The sequence below is a fragment of the Sparus aurata genome, chromosome 6 (assembly GCF_900880675.1).
Source record: "Sparus aurata chromosome 6, fSpaAur1.1, whole genome shotgun sequence".
In the NCBI taxonomy this organism is placed as follows: Eukaryota; Metazoa; Chordata; class Actinopteri; order Spariformes; family Sparidae; genus Sparus; species Sparus aurata.
The window spans coordinates 30022722-30040499 of record NC_044192.1 but is presented as its reverse complement, the minus strand read 5'-3'; the positions used below and the strand labels follow the sequence as shown (position 1 = coordinate 30040499).

General features: G+C 45.7%; 1 protein-coding gene and 1 long non-coding RNA gene across 2 annotated transcripts; one reads left to right on the top strand and one right to left on the bottom strand.

Annotated features, from left to right (window-relative positions):
• Window positions 1-3578, top strand: snai1a (snail family zinc finger 1a). Its single transcript, XM_030421172.1, has 3 exons — window positions 1-365; window positions 903-1424; window positions 2130-3578. Exons 1-3 carry the CDS (start codon window positions 290-292, stop codon window positions 2312-2314), a joined length of 783 nt encoding a protein of 260 aa, XP_030277032.1. The 5' UTR covers window positions 1-289; the 3' UTR covers window positions 2315-3578.
• An 11589-nt stretch (window positions 3579-15167) lies between these two features.
• Window positions 15168-17461, bottom strand: LOC115582949 (uncharacterized). Its single transcript, XR_003984282.1, has 2 exons — window positions 16518-17461; window positions 15168-16427 (listed from the first exon to the last, which is right to left on the bottom strand). It is a non-coding gene; the product is annotated as an uncharacterized LOC115582949 (long non-coding RNA).
• Window positions 17462-17778: the final 317 nt, after the last annotated feature.

Genomic DNA, 17778 nt, shown 5'->3' with positions numbered 1-17778 from the left:
CGCTGATACGGGAGGTGGGGAGGGCCCTCGGGGCGAGCACACCCCTACCGCCTGTGTCAGAGTATTTCAGAACAGAGGCCAGCATTTAGTCATTTTGTATGAAAGCTGCACACATACGCTCGTCCGCTGAAGTCCGCTCGAACTCGTGGACCATAGGAGGATACTTCCCTGTTTCCTGCGGAATCCCGAGGACCACGATTTGATTCGCTTTTTCTTGGCTCTTGTAGAAGCTGTGCGTCGTGACCACAGGAGACTTTTACGCACAGTTTGTTTAACGCACACAAGGACGATGCCTCGATCCTTCTTGGTCAAAAAGTACTTCGCCAAACAAAAGCCAAACTACAGTGAACTGGAATGTCAGAATGGTGAGTTGGAAAGATTTTTTTAAAATTATTATTATTATTTTTATTCTTGTATGAATTATGAACGCATCCTTACGTAAGTGCGCAAACTAGATAGAAAACCACCTGTTTTCACGAAGTGTTTGTGACCCTTTTTCTTGGACTAATGTGACTTTATTTTGGGAACATATTGTTTTGTGCTTTTTGTGCCTGGTTCAACTGCAAGCCCGGCTACTCCCCGTTCAAGTCGGGGCCCGTTAAATGCACTTTCCCCCCTTTCTGTAACCAGACAGAGCTCCATTCATGTTACAAGCCCTTGTGAATACGTGGGAGGAAACGGCCCATGAAGCCTTCCCATGGCTTCAGCTTTACGCTCATTAACTGCCGAGAAAAACAAGAATGTAACACCAAAATAAATCCAGACACTGTAGATGTAGTTGGGGGAAGTTTTTGAAAACATATTTCAAATGTGTTTGTATGTTGCTCTATAATCAATCAGATATCTTGGTACTTTTTGTACACTGGCTGCATGTCTGAAACATCCTCTCCTTTCTCTCTCAGACACTTCACTGGAGAGGTATCCTTTTGCTGAGCTCACATCAGGGGACAACACCTCCATTGCCACCTGCTTCACAGCAGGCCTGGTGTGGGACCTGAGTGTCCTGCCCACCCTCTACCTGCCCACCTCCCAAACAGAGCCCTCTGCCACCCCAGGCCCCCTGGACCTCAGCTCCCCGTCCAGCCTCAGCAGCAGCGCCAGCAGTTGTGGAGAGGAGGATGAAGGACGCAGCTCGGACCCCCCCAGCCCCGAACCCGTGCACACGTACGGCCCTCGCCAGCGGATGAAATGCACCGGTGTCATGCCTCACATCAGTCCCCCGGAGGAGGAGGAGGAGAGGGAGGCGCCGGTCACAGCCGCCAGCAGGCCAGCCTTCCTCTGCAAGCACTGCCCCAAAGAGTACACCAGCCTCGGGGCACTGAAGATGCACATCCGCTCACACACCCTGCCCTGCGTGTGCACCACCTGCGGAAAGGCTTTCTCCAGGCCATGGCTGCTGCGCGGCCACATCCGCACACACACAGGTAAGACCATGCAACTTTAAACGCACCTTACTCATCCGCTAGAGTTCCACTTTAATGTTGAGTCATGAGTGAAGAAATCCCCCATACGTGTTTCTGTGGAGCTGTAACTACATCTGAGTTGCTGTCACTGTGAGCCAGCAGGTCACCCCTTCATCATCTGGGCTGTGAAGTGAAGGATATCCATGACAATCAGACTGATGAGCTCAAACACTTGATCAGCAGACGTTATCACGTGGGGAAGCCCTCTGTAGACCCTGCTCCCATTGATCAGTCTTTGTGTTTAATGTCCCCAGCAACAATGACTCGTCGGCTAATTATCTTATCGCGGCTACTGGGATAGAATGGCCTACACAGATGTGACAAAAGGCTTCAAAGAATGCCTGAAGGCTCTCTGCTATCACTGAACACTTAGTACCTGCAGCAACTTGTTAGCGTGCTAATCTCATTTGGCTGTGATTGAATCATGCTAATTCAGTCAGGCTCTGACCCCACCAGCCGACCATGTGATACTTCATTATCTCCAGAATGTGTGTGTGTGTGTGTGTGTGTGTGTGTGTGTGTGTGTGTGCGTGGGTGTGTGTGTGTGTGTGTGTGTGTGTGTGTGTGTGAGGCGTTAATGGAAGGCTCTTGTAAACTCAGAGATGCCTGACTGTTGTCAAAGGCCCGTTAAGTTAAACGACGTGTTTCCTCCCTCTCTCTCTCCAGGTGAGCGCCCGTTCTCCTGCCCCCACTGCAACCGGGCCTTCGCCGACCGCTCCAACCTGCGGGCTCACCTGCAGACCCACGCCGAGGTGAAAAAGTACCAGTGTGGCATCTGCTCTCGCACCTTCAGCCGCATGTCGCTGCTGCAGAAACACAGCTCCTCGGGGTGCTGCTCCAGCGCGGTGTGAGCCACCACAGAGACAGACGGAGGGGACCCACTCAGAGCTCAGGACAGTGGAGGGTTAGAGGCGAGCCCAACGGGCCTGCTGACTGCCTGTAAGGCCCCAGAGAGCTTGAAACGGCCTGAATAAGAGACTTGGAGGGATTGGATGTGACTTTACAAGCCTTTTAGCTTTTCTGCTCTGTGATAAATCATCCGAGGAGCAGATTTTAGATTGAGGTCTTGAAGCTGGACCAAATCTGAACAGAGCAATGGCAACACTCACTTGATATCAGCCCCTTTGTTGCTATTGTGCCCATTCCAAAGACCAAATATGTAGTGAACTCATTGGGGTAAGAGGTGTTCTTTCCTGTCTCTGTCCTGGTGCCGGCCAGCTCAGGATCATGGCTCAGACACAGCTGCTGAGAGGTAGGGGTGCGTGGGTGGAATAAATCTCTCAGCGTGCCTTAAAAACACACACATACACACACACACACACACACAAGCAAATGCACACACAGCTGTCCCTGGTACTGTGGTGTAGATAGACGAGGTGCTAACAGGTGCTACAGCCATGACCTTCGCTGGTTGATAGCAGGTGACTTCCACTGCCCTTGGTTTGCTTAAGAAAAAAGAGGAAGCGTGTCATCACAAAAGAATGGCACCAGTTAGTCCTTCTTCACCAGCGGGGGATCGTTTTAAGCCTCTGTTTTGACTACATCCAAACCTTCTCTTTAATCTGATGGTTTTCAGAGATAGGAAAAGACGTTCACTCTGTTGTTGTCCAAAGGAGCTTCGATGACAATGCAAGCCGTGCACTCAAGGTTACCACAGTGTTAATAATAACAGCCAAAGCCATATTATGTAACGTGAATGAATTTGTGCCTTGAAATTGTATAACTTTTGAAAACCAAAAATGTGCCTTTTCTTTTTTTTTTTTTTTTTTTTTTTTTTTTTTTACCTCAGTAAGTATTTGTGGATTTGAATAAACATTGATTGCAGTATTAGTAGAAATTAGCACCAAACAGGTTGAGATGTAAGAAGGCTGGGACCAAAGATTTGTAAGTGTTGGTGCGATGGTTGTCTCATGTGAGATCAGAAGCCTGTAAACAGGCCGTACAAAGATGAATTTGTAACTTTCCTAAACATTTTATGGCAGTGTTTTATAGTGCAATGTGCAGATGATGTGTTATTTCAATTTTGTACCATGCTCGTGTGTTCACTTTTTATTCTTGTTATGTTGTAACTGATTAATTTTCATTCAATAAAGTAATTTATGTTTATTAAAACTTGCTCCGCCGTTTGCTTTAGCATCAAAATTCACAGTTGAACAGTTTTATGTCTTTGATCAAATGTGGAAATGGGCGCAGTCGTTGGTTATAAAAGGTCTGTTTGATCATTAACTGGAACGTTCGTTTTCACCATCTTGACATTAGGCGTGGAGAGTGACGTGATCATTGTGTCTAAGCTGAATTTGCAGATGTGCAGGTGAACACACTCAGTGATGGAGGGGAACAACTGACTGCACCTGTTTCCAGTTTCCACCTGCCATTTACTTCTCACCGTCACTGTGTAAACATTGCTGGATATGTGTGTGTGTGTGTGTGTGTGTGTGTGTGTGCAGTTAAAAGAGAACCTGAGTGAAAGTCAACTTCTGTTTCCAATCAATCCCAAGAACACATGTTCATACATGCTCACTACAGCTCTTGAAAAGATCTCAAGGTGGAATGCCAGTAAGCCATATCTGTGATTTGCAGTGTGTGTGTGTATATTTTTTTCCTCCTCGGGGAGAGTATAACATTCTCCTCTTCCTCCGCCCAGACAGTGAGTCACAGTCTGCCCTGACTGGAGCTTTAGGTTCCCATGGCTCCTCTGCTCGCAGTCAGTAAGTCAGATCACTAGTCAGTCAGTCAGTTAGCTGCTGGTGTGCGTGGGCTGAGGCCCAGCCAGGCCAGCACACGGTGAGGTAAGCTGTTCCACGACACAGTTTCTTCTGAGTCAGGGAAATGTGCTCACAGCTACCAGCCAGGACATCCACTGCTGCATGTAGCACTGACTCACCTCACGCACACACTGCTTCAGATTGCTTATACAGACTCTCAAACATCTGCGTCTGAACGCCAACCAGGTCCAGTATGGAATTAATGTGAGAGTCCTTGATTGTGGTTTCTTTGGTCGTTATGTTCCCATGTCTTTTACCCAGGATGCTCTTGGAAGAAAGAGCTATTAAAATCTCAGCTGTTGGAGGTTAGCTCTGGACTGTTTTGATGATGTCAGCTGGTGTGTCCTGAGGTGAGGGTGTAAGCTCCGCTAGCAAGGACAATTGAAACAAGTCCCTCATTTAATCTCTATTGTCGAGCTTTTTGTTGGGACTTTTTTTCTAATGATTTTCATCCTCGTAGTCTGTCATGTAATATTTACGTGCAAGCTGCATCCTGAGAATAGGTGAGGTTTAAAAATAGGATTTTGTTTTCTTAAGCTGTCACCATTGCCCTAGCAGCACAGCTTCATTTGGCCAGCATAAACTCCTACATTTATAACTCTGCTGCATCATAAGTTACTGTACTTCTTTCTGCCTTTTTATAGAGAAATGAAAACACAACATGCTCCCTTTCTTGTTCCTTGGGGAGAGTGCAAGGCCTGGATCTGAAATCTGAGAGCGTTTTCCTGCTGTGTGCTTTACAGTGCCAGAGCACTCACTGTAATTTACCAAAAGTGGCTGCTATTTATGCCATAAAGCATGTGTTTAACATTCCTGAACCCCACTGTGTTTGTGTATTCCTCGCTCTCTCACTCGCCTGCTTGCTCTCTCCCACTCACTCTCTGGCTGTATTTCTATTTATGTGTGTGTGTGTGTGTGTGTGTGTGTGTGTGTGTGTGTGTGTGTGTGCGTGTGTGTGTGTGTGCGTAGTGAGTGGAAACGGTCCCTACAGAGCAGCAGCCCTTTCCCTCTTCACAGAAGGATCATCTCTCCCCCTCTGAGACAAGGCCGACAGGAAGTGGGAGTTTACATTGGCCTAGTTTACCCAAAAAAGCAGCCTGGGTCGACGAGCTGCAGAGCTCGTGTGCTGTTTCTGCTGCTGCACTTTGCCACGACCAGCGCCATGTACCATCCCCCCCTCATCAGCTGTCCCACCCATGGCTGCTCTTTTAAGCCAAGTTTTCGGGTGGAGTTGGGTGGCCAGGAACTTCAGAGTGGCCTTCGGTGCAGCAGCAGCAGTTAGGGCTCACGGCCTGGGAGACAGGAAGGAGCTGTCAGCATCTCATAAACAGGACTCGTCCTGTACTCATGACACACAAGACCTGGAGAGAACTCTCCCAGGAACAGACTTTAGACACACTTTCTCTCCAGACTGTGGTTCAGTCTTGTGCTCATCAGTGACCTGCTGGAGATGAACCATAACGTAGATTCTGAATATGTGTGACTATCACCTGAGGGTCATTAGGATGACCTGAGGATATGTTACAGTCACTTGATAGAGAGCTGATCATCTGCGGTGTTGTGACCCCTGATGCTACTTGTGAATTCAAGTTGTGATGTGTAAAATATAAAGGTGCTGAAAATGTGTCATCTTAGTGAGAGGCTTGTTATTCTTTCTTTTGTATTTTACGATTGTGCTAGGTCAATCTGCGAAATAATCACTTGCAGAAGTTCCAAAACTTTTACTTACTTAGTAACCAGGGCATCGACCACGGGCTCAAAGCAAACTTCTATTGCGTTGAATTATTAAGATACGAAATGATACTAAGAGAGAAAATCAGGTGATCCATTTTCTATGCTTGTTGAATTTAGAAAAACTATTTACAATATCAATGAGGTAATAACACAAACTCACAGTCCACAATAATACAAACTCATGCACACATATTTTGAACTGAATAAACAAGCTGTCTGCCAAGTAGCTTTTTTTCACTTGCCTCTCAGAGCTCAAGTTCCCTCAACTGACTGACTTCCTGTGCAAAAAGTAACTCTATCTACAGTGCTCAGATTATGACAAAATTAATAATTGGAATCCTACAAAGGCCTACTTTTACAAGAACATTTAAACAAAAAATAAAAAATAAAACAGCAAAGTGACTCATGTGATTTCTTGTCATTATTTTGCATATTTCTGGCAGGCACAAATCAAACCCTTTGGCAGGCCACCTTTGGCCCATTGTCCCCTGTTTGGGCAGCCCTGATCACTAGGATCACATTGGGACTTAGGCTTCCCATCAATATAATCTAATTTTGCATGTGTGGACGAACTTTTGGCAGCACTAAATTACTCTCATTGTGGGACCTAATGTCAATGAATAGTAAGCATTACACAACATCCCTCTGCATCAAATTTACTACTGTCAATTGACCCTCTGTCTGAAATCTGTTATGTAAATAAAGCTGCCTTGTAATTCGTGCAACACTTCATATTCTCACTGATCACCGTAAAGGAGGGTAGATTTAAGGCAGGAAGTGAAATTTGGGCACACCAAACAAAAAAAAGAAAAAAAAACAGTTCTCATGAAGTACGACTCAGTTCCCTTTGTTCATAACAAGGAGTCATCGCAAACATAACATCAAGACACACAACAGTGGGCAGGGTGTGAGGAGGCAGCTGTCTGGGGGAATGGAAACCGAGTCATCTCCATGCTTTATACTTAGGAATAGAATGACAGTTTAGTTGTGATAGCACTGAAGCTATCATCCTATCCTCAGCTGTACTCCCCAGGCTCCTCTCACCTCATGCATTACTTCCTTGGCTCTCCTCACCAAGATTAGCACCTCTCGGTGTCTGTCACCTTGCTCGAGAGCACTTCATTACTCTCTGATGTTTCGGAGTTGATAACTTTCCCTCTCTGCGGTTGCCTCTGGGTGATCTTCTGCAAAGTGCTCCCGCTCTTGAAACAGTGAAGTTCTGCTGTAGGTGTCGGGACACAGAGCTAATGCCCCTCCGCTGAGCTGCAAACAGGCCTGAGACACAACCGCTGCATCTGGTAAATAAGAAGGCCAACAGCGGTAACACCACAAGTATGCTTAATGATGGATTTGATCAGGCTGTGGAGTTGCCCCAAGGCTGGATTGGAGAAGTGGTTGGGTGGGTTAGGGGATGGGGGTAGGGGGTGCATATTAAAGAGTAATGAATCACACACTCAGTCACAGGGTCGCCGGCTATGAATGTGCTCTCTGTTGGTTTTCCTGGAGCCTGGAGTTTACTAACTGATGACGCAGGCTGGACTTGATCAGAGACATGTGTTGCAGCGGACTCAATGCCAGTGAGAAGCATAGCGAGAGAGAGAAAGAGAGAGAGCGAGAGAGCGGGAGGAGAAGGGGGAGAGGTGGAAGGATGGATGGCGCCTGAGCTCTCTGCTGCTTTTCCTCTGCGTGTCCTTCTGGGCATTGCCTCACACTGGGACTAGTGGGGCTGGAGAGGAGAGGGAGGGAGAAAATAAACCTGACTTCTACCCTGAGACAGGAAACAAGAGATTCTCAGAGAGTATCCTGACCCAGCCCACTCAACTATCATTACTCCTCAGTACTTGTGTGGCATCCAAGCGAGCTAAACACTAAGCAGACAAAGCAGATCCTCCTCTGACCATAAAAGAATGAAATATATGACAATAATTTTACTGTGACTCTAATTAACCAACCAAGAGTCTACAGGCATGCCAGCGGCCGTGTGAGGAAAACCTCAGCGAGCCAATATGTTCACAATGACACAGCTGAAGTAAAGCTCATTGTCCTTGCCATAACTTGGTAAGTTGATTTATTTTCAGGCTGTGGGTACAGAAACGCACTGAGACAAATTCTCCCCCAGTTCCTCTAACACTTCAATGTCCGCCTCTCATGTAGGACAACTGAGCACTGAGCAAGGTGGTACGTTATTTCACAATCTCCTAAATCACTCTGCTGATCTTAACCATTAAAGGCAAAGTGCACCACGTTAAGTAGTCCCCGATTTTATCTAAAAGAAGAATGACATTCTGCCTGTTCTCAAAATAAACCAGAGTATAAAACATAATAATTAAGTTAGTAAATACATCTTTACATGTTTCCCCTTCTTCAGATGAAATGTCTTCATTTCAAAATGTCATGAAAAAAAAAAAAGAAATCTCATCTTACACTGACATCCTAGTGTTTGGCAACCATGTTCCTCATCAGAGTTTAGCTTGCTAACATTTGCTAATGTAGCCTCAACACAAAATACAGCTGAGGCTGATGTTAATGGTTAAATGTTAAAGGTCCAGTGCGTAGGATTAAGTGGCATCGAGTGTTGCGGTGGCAGACTGCAACCAACTGAACACCCCTCGTCACACCCTTCTCCAGCACCCCTGCTAAGACTGCAAAAAATAAAACACAAAACAAAACATGAGAGGCCTTCTCAGCAGTTGGGACGTTCAGTTCTACTGTAGAGACAACTCTGTGGAAGAGGAGCTGCTCCCTCTGCAGATCTAAAGGCTCATTCTAAGGTTACAAAAACACAACTTTCTTTGTTTCAGGTGATTATACACTAATGAAAACATGATTTTCTGCTCCTAAATCCCACACACTGCACCTCTGAAACAAAGTGTTAGACAAGTTTTTTATTGGGTGATGGTGTGAGACGAAAAGTTAAGGGATGGCCAACCAGATTACAATTCATCCTGGGGGTGACAAGACTGCCTGTACTAAATTTTACAGATATGTATCTCATAGCTGTGAAGACATTTCCCTGGAAAAACACGAATGTCTACCTCTTGGAAACGCTACAGAAAAAGTCAGCGCATCACAAAAGTGGTTCAGATTCATCCCCATGACTGTCACCACCATGATGGCAATCAATCCAGGAGTTGTTGAGGTATTGAAGTCGGGATCAGGATCAAAGTGGTGAACTACCAAAATAACAGACAATATTCAAATAAAGAGCCACCAGTGAGGATAAAAACATTTTTTAAAAAAACATCCTCACATGAGTCAAAAAGGACTCCTCTCCACCTGACAGTGGAGGAGATATCACCTGTTTGCCACACTGGAATGCACCTGAGCATATTTTCCCAGACAAGGTGCAAGAGGACGTTGAGCTGTCGCCGCAGGCTCTGACAGGGCATTATGAAAGAGCAAAGATCTGTACCACCTGTTGGGACACGTCATGGTGTAACAGTGTGTAAACAGCATCAGGCGCTGCGCTTGGAAACATCTCCCCACTTGTTCCTCACTTTTCAAGGTTCTGATTTGTTGAAACTTACAAAGTTGTGTGTGAAAGGGAGAAGCACAGACTCGGGCAAGCTGGATCATGCTGTGACCGAATGCGTCGCACATATTAATATCACTGTCAGGAAGAGGATTGTTAATTGAGTCACGATTGCATCTGTAGCATGCCATTTCCCATGAACAGCCTGACATGTTCACAGTATTAAAGCCACGCCGGGCTGACTGGGGCAGGAAGTGGAGTTTGGTCTGTCACCGCTGACGTCTGAGGCGTGAAGTGCTCTCCATTTGTTCTTCCGATGGAGATCAAAGAAAGTGAAGTCGAGGCAGCGAGCGCGAGGAGCAGATGTACAGCATCAAAACACAGATAGTAAACATCAGCAATCTGCTTCATTTTCTCACACCCATACACACAGTACACATGACAGCTGCCATATTGCCATAAATCACCACATACTGTCTCCAACATCCCCAGATACAAACACACAGAGGTAGGTGAACACAGAGGCGTACACACTCTTCGGTGTGGGAGGCCTCCACAGCAGCTGGCTATGATGGAAAACACCCGTCACTCCCGCCGACACCCCACAGGCCGCCTCTGTCATTGGGACGTACCGGGGGCCGCTGATTCCCCAAAGGCTCCAGACCTGGAGGAGAGCAATCTATTCATCGGCGGTCCAACTTTCAAACAACTCCAAGAACCAGTTGATTCTGCACAGTTGGTTCCCAAACAATAGACACACACACACACACACAGAGGCAAGGAAGCACTGCCACAATCCCAAATCTATGCACGCACACAGACACATGCACACAGTCCTGCACATGCTGAAGCCATTATCCTGTTGCTTGTTAAGTCATTACTCTATAGCTTGTTATTTTCTCAAGCAAGAGAAAGCAATCTATCCACAAAGGAGTGCTGAGAGATTTGCCACCCGATGGAGCCTTGGGATATGGGAAGTTACCCTGAAATTTGAGGAATGTGGTGAGGTCTGAAACCTAAGGAATAGAGAAGGGGGGAAAAAAAAAATCATCTTCTGGAACAGTGAAGCTTCTTTCCCGGAGTCTCTGCAGCCAAGAAGCGTACGAGATGTCCGCGGGGAGGGAGTATTATAGACGTTACTGATGACTGTGCAGAAAAAGTTGCAGTCCACCAATGGGACGTGGAGGAACTGACATAGTCTGAGAGCTTTGACATATTCACGGTGGATCTCAGACATCTGGTTTCCATTTCCCTCCCCTCCTAAGACAGTGAGTGCTGGCAGCGGGGCTTTTCAATGAAATCGTCTCTTCCACTTCCTGTGCTATCAGTTTAGCATAAGTGTGTGTGTGCGCACCATAATAAAAGCAATCCTCAGCACATACAGTTATCGGAGTCAACTGTACTGCTATTCCTGCTTGTTTGCTTTTTGTTTTTTTTCCCGCTCCACCCCCCTCCCATGCTCTGACGCCACCCCCAGGGTTTATTAGCAGGAACACCCCATGAGCGGCCATTTTCACAGCATCCTCTCCTCCACGCTGGGGTAACATGTGAGCCAGCGCACTCTCACCACACTGCTAATGAGTGACACATGCCCCCCAGCCCCGCCGCTGACACCTAAGATCAAAGCCCTAGAAGGAGAAGGGGACTGGTTTAAACATTAAACCTAGACCGCCTCGTCTCCCTTCCACCTCCTCTTTGACACCCACGCGATATGTCTGAGGGGCGGCCAAATGGTGACACACCTGTCCCTCTTACATTTAACAGCGATGTGGCTGTCTTCTGCTTCCATTCACGGCGCCAATGTCAGGGCCAAGTAATGTGTATTCCAGCTGTGCGTGATAAGAGATCAGATAACTCTGTCCAATAATGTTGCACGTCACTGCGAGAGAAACGACCGAGACGTAGTCAAAACTATTCATCTGCTCTGAAAGCCTGTCGCTGGACAGATTAAGGGAGGAAATGGAATTATGGAAACCTGATTGCATCTGGATCAACGCTGGATCTCTCGCCCCGTGATCCCCGCAGTCCTCTTCATTAAATCTACTGCTTCACCCGTCTCCGGTTGAAATATTGCCCCGAGCTGTTTCCATACTGCTGAAGGGCGTCGAGAACAGAGCGGGTAGACAGGAGAGGGAGTGGAGGAGGGGTGGGCAAAGGCAGGAAATCCCAGTGCAGCATGAACTATTTTCCTCCATAGTTCCACCAGAACAGCTCTTTGTACCAGTGCCCCCATCCCCCCTCCATCAGGCCTCTGACAACCATCCACTGCTCCTCAGTGAGGCAACCGCACCACTACCACCGCTGCCGCCACCGCCACCGTGGAAAAAACAATCCAAACCTCTGTCACACACACACACACACACACACACACACACACATATGCATGTACTCAGTTCACTTGTGGGCCGTTACTCAGCAGTGCTGGGGTTGTGGAGCGGGGATCAAAAAGCTTGGGGTTCCCCTCCATCTCAGTCCAAAGTCCCGCTGCGGTTAGAGCATAGACAGAGAGGCACCTTATTTTACACAGAGCCCCCAAATGCCAAAAACACTCAAGTGTACAACAGGAGAAGCACACACATGCTTGAGAACACCTCCTTTTCAACAGAGGGGGAAAACGATCTGTGGCCTTTTTCTTTCTCGTCCTTCTCCTCAAACATTCTTTGGCACTAGCTCTCGATCCCCTCGCAGTATCACTTGATCGTGGTGGACGCACATGCTCTTCATGTGACTCCAATGAAGGGATGGCTCCGCAACAAAACTCGGGTCTGTCCTCGACTCTCATTTCCCAGTGACACACATTCCACTTCATTAAGACCGAACGCTGCGAGGAATGAGCGAAATTCAGGTCAGCGACACTCGGAAAAAGACCCAGCAAAACAAAATATCAAGCAGTTTGACGCGATAGCCGCTGAATGCATCTCTCCCCATTGCAACATCAAATCCAGACACAGTGCTGATTTATTGCAGAGCAGGAACCAGGCCAGTGATTGACTTGGATTTATTCTATGCACCAGTGAGACCCCATGCAAAGACAGAAAGAAGCCAAAAAGCCCCACAGCCTTTTTTTTTTTTTTGTTCTCTCTTTTTCCCCGGGACAAACTCAAGACTCTAGAAGAGGCAAGTGTGAGTATAGTGGGTGGGAGTAGGCAAGGCACCTTGCAACAGCTGGTCTGAATTATCCGTGGGGTCGGGGGTAGTTGGCTTGAGGAGTTGGAGGGGAGGCGAGGAGACTCCTGGCGCCAGGATCGGGCCAGCAGGTCAGGGAGGATGACGATTACCAAAACACTAGCAGGCAGCCGTAGCCCTGCAGAGAGGGGGTGTTCCTGGCTCGCACCACTCACAGCTACAGGATGGGCAGGCGAGTGGACGACCATGGGGGGTGTGTGTGTGTGTGGGAAAGAGAGAGAGAGAGAGAGAGAGAGAGAGAGAGAGGGACGCTCCTACTTCCACTTCCTATGAGATAGCCCCTTCCTGTCATTGAGAAACACAGAGAAACACCTTGTTAATGACTGTGAGGTGGAATGAGTCTTATTCTGTCAGTGAACACAAATAGAAAGGGTGTCAGGGTTTACATGAGCCCAAAGCTGGCGTACAGTATGCCAGCGTACGACAAAGTGTTATTTTGTCAAATGTACCTTTTGTTGTCTCTGTGTTGGTCATAAAAGCAGCTGCTTGCAAGGTGCAGTTCTCTCACAAAGTTCCTTTTGTGCTTCCTCCCAGACTGAGCTGACCACATGTGCACAGACTCAAAACTGTGACGTGAAGGTAACAAAGAGGAGCAGTGCGCCCCCTGCTGGTGAAGAAGCAACACTGCACCGTGCGATGATGAATTGTAAATGTACAGTGTCATTCAAAACGGTTACAAAGTGCTTCACACCAGCAAAATAAAGAAATTGAATTTTAACTGATAAACACAATTTAAGTATATAACATATAAAAATGCTAAAACAATAGAGCATTGATTAAGCAAAACTTAAAAGAGAATTCAAAGAGAGTCAATCCAGAGCAATGGGGCCCTGATATCTAAAGGCCAGTCCCCCTGGTTCTCTGGAGGATCTAAGGTCCACTTGGGCCCATATTGGATTTAAGATTTATTGAGTAAACTTTACTGAGGGGCCTTAAAGGTGATACGATACTAATATCTACTCTAAAAGTTCCATAGCCACTGTAAGTCAAATCAGTCAAAGGTTTATGGGAGATTTGCGAAGAGAAAGCCACTGTTAAAGGAAGCTCATTAAATCTATACTAGAGTTCACCAAAAGGCGATGTGGGAGACTCCAAGGTTAGCGGAAGACGGTTCTTTGGTCCGATGAGACCAAAATGTAGCTTTTTGGACATCAGACTAGACACTATGTTTTGGCAGACATCAAACAACGCACATCAGCACAAACACACCGTCCCCACTGTGAAGCATGGCGGTCGCAGCATCATGCTGTGGGGATGCGCCTCAGCAGCAGGCCCCGGAAGGCTTGGAAAGGTAGAGGGTAAAATGAATGCAGCAAAATAGAGGGAAATCCTGGAGGACAACCTGATTCAGTCTGCAAGAGAACTACAACTTGGGAGAAGATTTGTTTTCTAGCAGGACGATGACCAGCAAAAGCTCCACAGAAATGGTTTAAAGACAACCAGGTGAATGTTCTGGAGCGGCCGAGTCAAAGCCCAGACCTCAATCCAATAGGGAATTTGCGGCTGGATTTGAAATGGACTTTTCACGGCCGATCCCCATGCAGCCTGCCGGAGGTTGAGCAGGTTTGCGAAGAAGAATGGAGTACATTGCAGTGTCCAGATGTGCAGGCCTGATTGAGTCTGATCCACACAGACTCAGTGCTGTGATCGCAGCCAAAGGTGCATTTACTAAATACTGACTTCATAGAGGTGAATACTTATACAGTCACACATTTTAAATTGTATATTTTTAAAGTTTTGATTTGTTTATTTTTGTATAATGACAATGATTCCATTTATAAAAGCAATAAAAGGAGCGAGAGAGACTGTGTGCGTGTGTGTCAAAAACACTTTCAGATAATCACTTGCCAAGCTTCTACATCGACAGAAAGCAGCAAACACCACTCCCACAATCTCAGAAACCAAATACATTTAATGTTCAGCTGAGCTCCATCTGAGCTCATCAAACATGCATTACTTTAATGTGTAAGTTTGCAAGTCTAAGTCTTCTTTCTGATTCACTGGCTTAACTGTGTCACCGTGATACATTTTTTGTTGACCAGCCCAGTAATTTTTATTTACAACAACAAATCTTAAAAAAAAAACAACAAATGAATTCAGTTTTCATCAGGTGTTTTTCATTTGATAAGATATTAATTCACATGGTCTCTTGTGTCAGATCTCTGAATCATTACTGCCCATGCCTCTTCCCAAATAAAAGATACACTTCTGCGTAAGTATTACAACATATAAAATGACTGTGTTTTCGCACAGCTTTATAAAATCTATGAGAAACAATATCTCGGTTTCAAATTGTTTGATTGCCACGATGTAAAACTGAGCGCTATTAAACCTTTGACACAGCCTTTAGAAAATGACCCCCCTCAGGCCATGATAATGACTGCGTAAGAGTTGTTTGTTTTATTTAGAGATGACTGGATCTTATGTTAATGGTCGTCAAGGGCGCTGGCGGCAAATCACTTCTTTACATCCGGATTTGTATCAGTATCCATTTGTATCTCTTGTATTTGCTGAAATGAAAACAAGTTGGAATGAGCGTGCAAAACGTCAAAGGTTATGTTGTACTTTATTCTTTGCAGGCTAATGAGAAGCTGTGTGACAGTAGAGTCGAGCATAAACTTCAGCCGTCTTGTTTTTACTGAGTCTTTAATCTGGTCAACATCCTGGTGGGGGTCAAAGGTCGAGAGAGATGTTTTTACACATGATTTCTAGCATCAGTTCCATTAGCGGTATACACAGTCATCTTCATCTCCAGGTCACTGAAATCAGACGAACATATTGGCAACTGGAAGAAGAGAAAAGCAATGTAACAGACAATGATGATAGTAATAAAAATGAGAAAGCGAGGGATGATGAGGCAGTTATCATTGCATTTGTGCTACCTGCTGGACTAAAACCTCAAAATCCTGTCTTTCCGAACATGTTACAAGACTTACTGAAAATTGAGAAAAATGCTGTGTGACCATCTGTGGGACAGAACAAGAGCGGTCTTGTCGTTAAAGTTGACGTTTTCCTGTGAAAAACAGTGCTGAGCAGCAGCCCAGGTTCAATTCCAAGCCCTGTGCTTAAAAAAGGAGAAAAGAAAAAATGAAAAGAGCACAGCTCCGCGAACTCTCTCCTCTTGGCTGACTTTACATCCTCGCAATGAATCACATCTGGAGAGATAATCTAACTGTTTAACAGTCTCCATGCTGCAATAAGCCTTCTCAATCGCTAAGTCCTCCAGTCCAGTTAGAATCAACAAAAGATGAATTCATCTTTTCTTCCAGTTTGAAATAATAATGCTTAAAACATGTATGAGAAAACATCTGCACCTTTAGATGGTGACCTCTGTAATGCAACTGTGGATTATATGTCAACAAAAACTATTTTAGTGTTACTACTTTTTCCATCAACGAATGTATGTGTGTCCCTCTATTTCAGAGGATCGTGGTGTCACTGCTACTGCATGAGCAAATACATGGAGACATTTAATTTGATACTAAACTGATGTCATCATAAAGGCAACAATGTGACATGAAGCTTCAGTGTTGGACGTGTGATTCATGCCGCGTGGCAGTAGAGGGCAGCATTGGTCAGGTCCACAAAGTTTGCACCAAAAGGGCAAATTTGCTTCACATTTACAGTCCGGTTTTGTCTCACACACAGTTGACAGGAGGCCCTGTGGCACTTTCTGTAAAGTAAACATTTTTCTCTTTGCAAAAATCCTCTAGATTGAGATTTCGTGTCACCTCTGCTCTGTCATCGGCCCCAGGTGAGAGTTATCCTCCTGTGACGCCAGCCTCTGATGTTCTCACTATTCTCGCACTGCCAATTAAGAGATGACAACAAACTGTGAACACACTGCCGTATTGTGCGCTAAATGCAGTGAGAGAAGTGGAGGACTGCGACACACACGGTGCCAGCTGTCTGAGTGTCTGGCCTGCTGCCGGCAAGTAGCACTTCTCTGGATGCCGGGCTGATCCTTCTGTTACGTCTTGGAGAGTGAAGCAGGAGCACAAGGCTTTCCCTCAGGACCCTCTTCACCTGCTCCTGCTCCAGCCTCTCACTGCTCAACATCCTGGGGCCCCACATAGCTCCGACTAGCTGTTAAATGTTGGCAGGATCGCTCAGAGGCCTGCTGGAGAGGAAGCTGTAGGTGGGACTGATCTCTGTCGGTAAAGCCACTGAGAAAAACTGGAGCCAAGTAACATCAGTTGAAAGTTGATGTCTTGATGTGTGATTGGAAAAACAACCCTCCGTAATGTACAGGCCGTGTGTAAACCTCAATAATGGATAATGGCAGTAGACAGTTGGGTAAATCTGAGGTCGGACTCGGGAGAAAAAGAAAGTTAAAGGTAAAAAGAAGAGAAATCCGTGGAAGAGAAAGAGACGACACATGGCAACTGCCCTCCGCTGGATTTGTACCCAGAATGCTTTGATATACGTCAGCTGTTGGCACCTTTAACCAGGATTCCCAAACATTTTTATGTTTTTCGACCACCCATGTTCACGTACATATCACAATATGATGTGAGGATGTGAGGTCAGCAGTAGCATAGGAATAAGCATGACGTAGATCATTTAATAAAGCAGAATTAAAGACAACTTTTCAACTTCCTCCCTCCTGGTGTTTCCCTGTGACATTACTATTGGCACCACCGGGACAGTGTCAGCAACATGACAAAAATAATGACAATGTAAGAATCCCAATTTGACCAAGAAAACACTGATCTCAGTGCTATGTAAAGGTGGATCTATAGGTGAATGGTGCCATCACACTATATATCTGTAATTACTGTAGAATGATAAGTTAAGGCAAAAATAGTCGTCAACTGCAAGTTTGCAAGTTTACGAGATGTTTATGGTGATTCTTATTATGTGTTAGCATTAGGTACCAAGCGCTAGTTAGATCAAATCAGATTAAGGAGTTATAGAAAAAAAAATTCTCCACACCTAGTAAATACCTGGATCACAAACAATGAAATCACTCCATCAAGATCCAAAAAATGAATACAAGTAATTATAACTTCACTAAAAGCATTCATGTTTTCTTCCATGTGAGTTTTAATTTCTCTCTTCTTTTGACTAGAAACGCTTTTTAACTTGCACTGTCACAACCCTGGTGTACTACTGCACAATCGCAAATAGGCAAGACGGCTCAACTCCTCAGCTGCCT

Coding starts and splice junctions, on each gene's coding strand:
- snai1a (XM_030421172.1), top strand. CDS start 290: ATGCCTCGATCCTTCTTGGTCAAAAAGTACTTCGCCAAACAAAAGCCA. Junction 366..902: donor TGAACTGGAATGTCAGAATG/GTGAGTTGGAAA, acceptor TTTCTCTCTCAG/ACACTTCACTGGAGAGGTAT. Junction 1,425..2,129: donor CCACATCCGCACACACACAG/GTAAGACCATGC, acceptor CTCTCTCTCCAG/GTGAGCGCCCGTTCTCCTGC.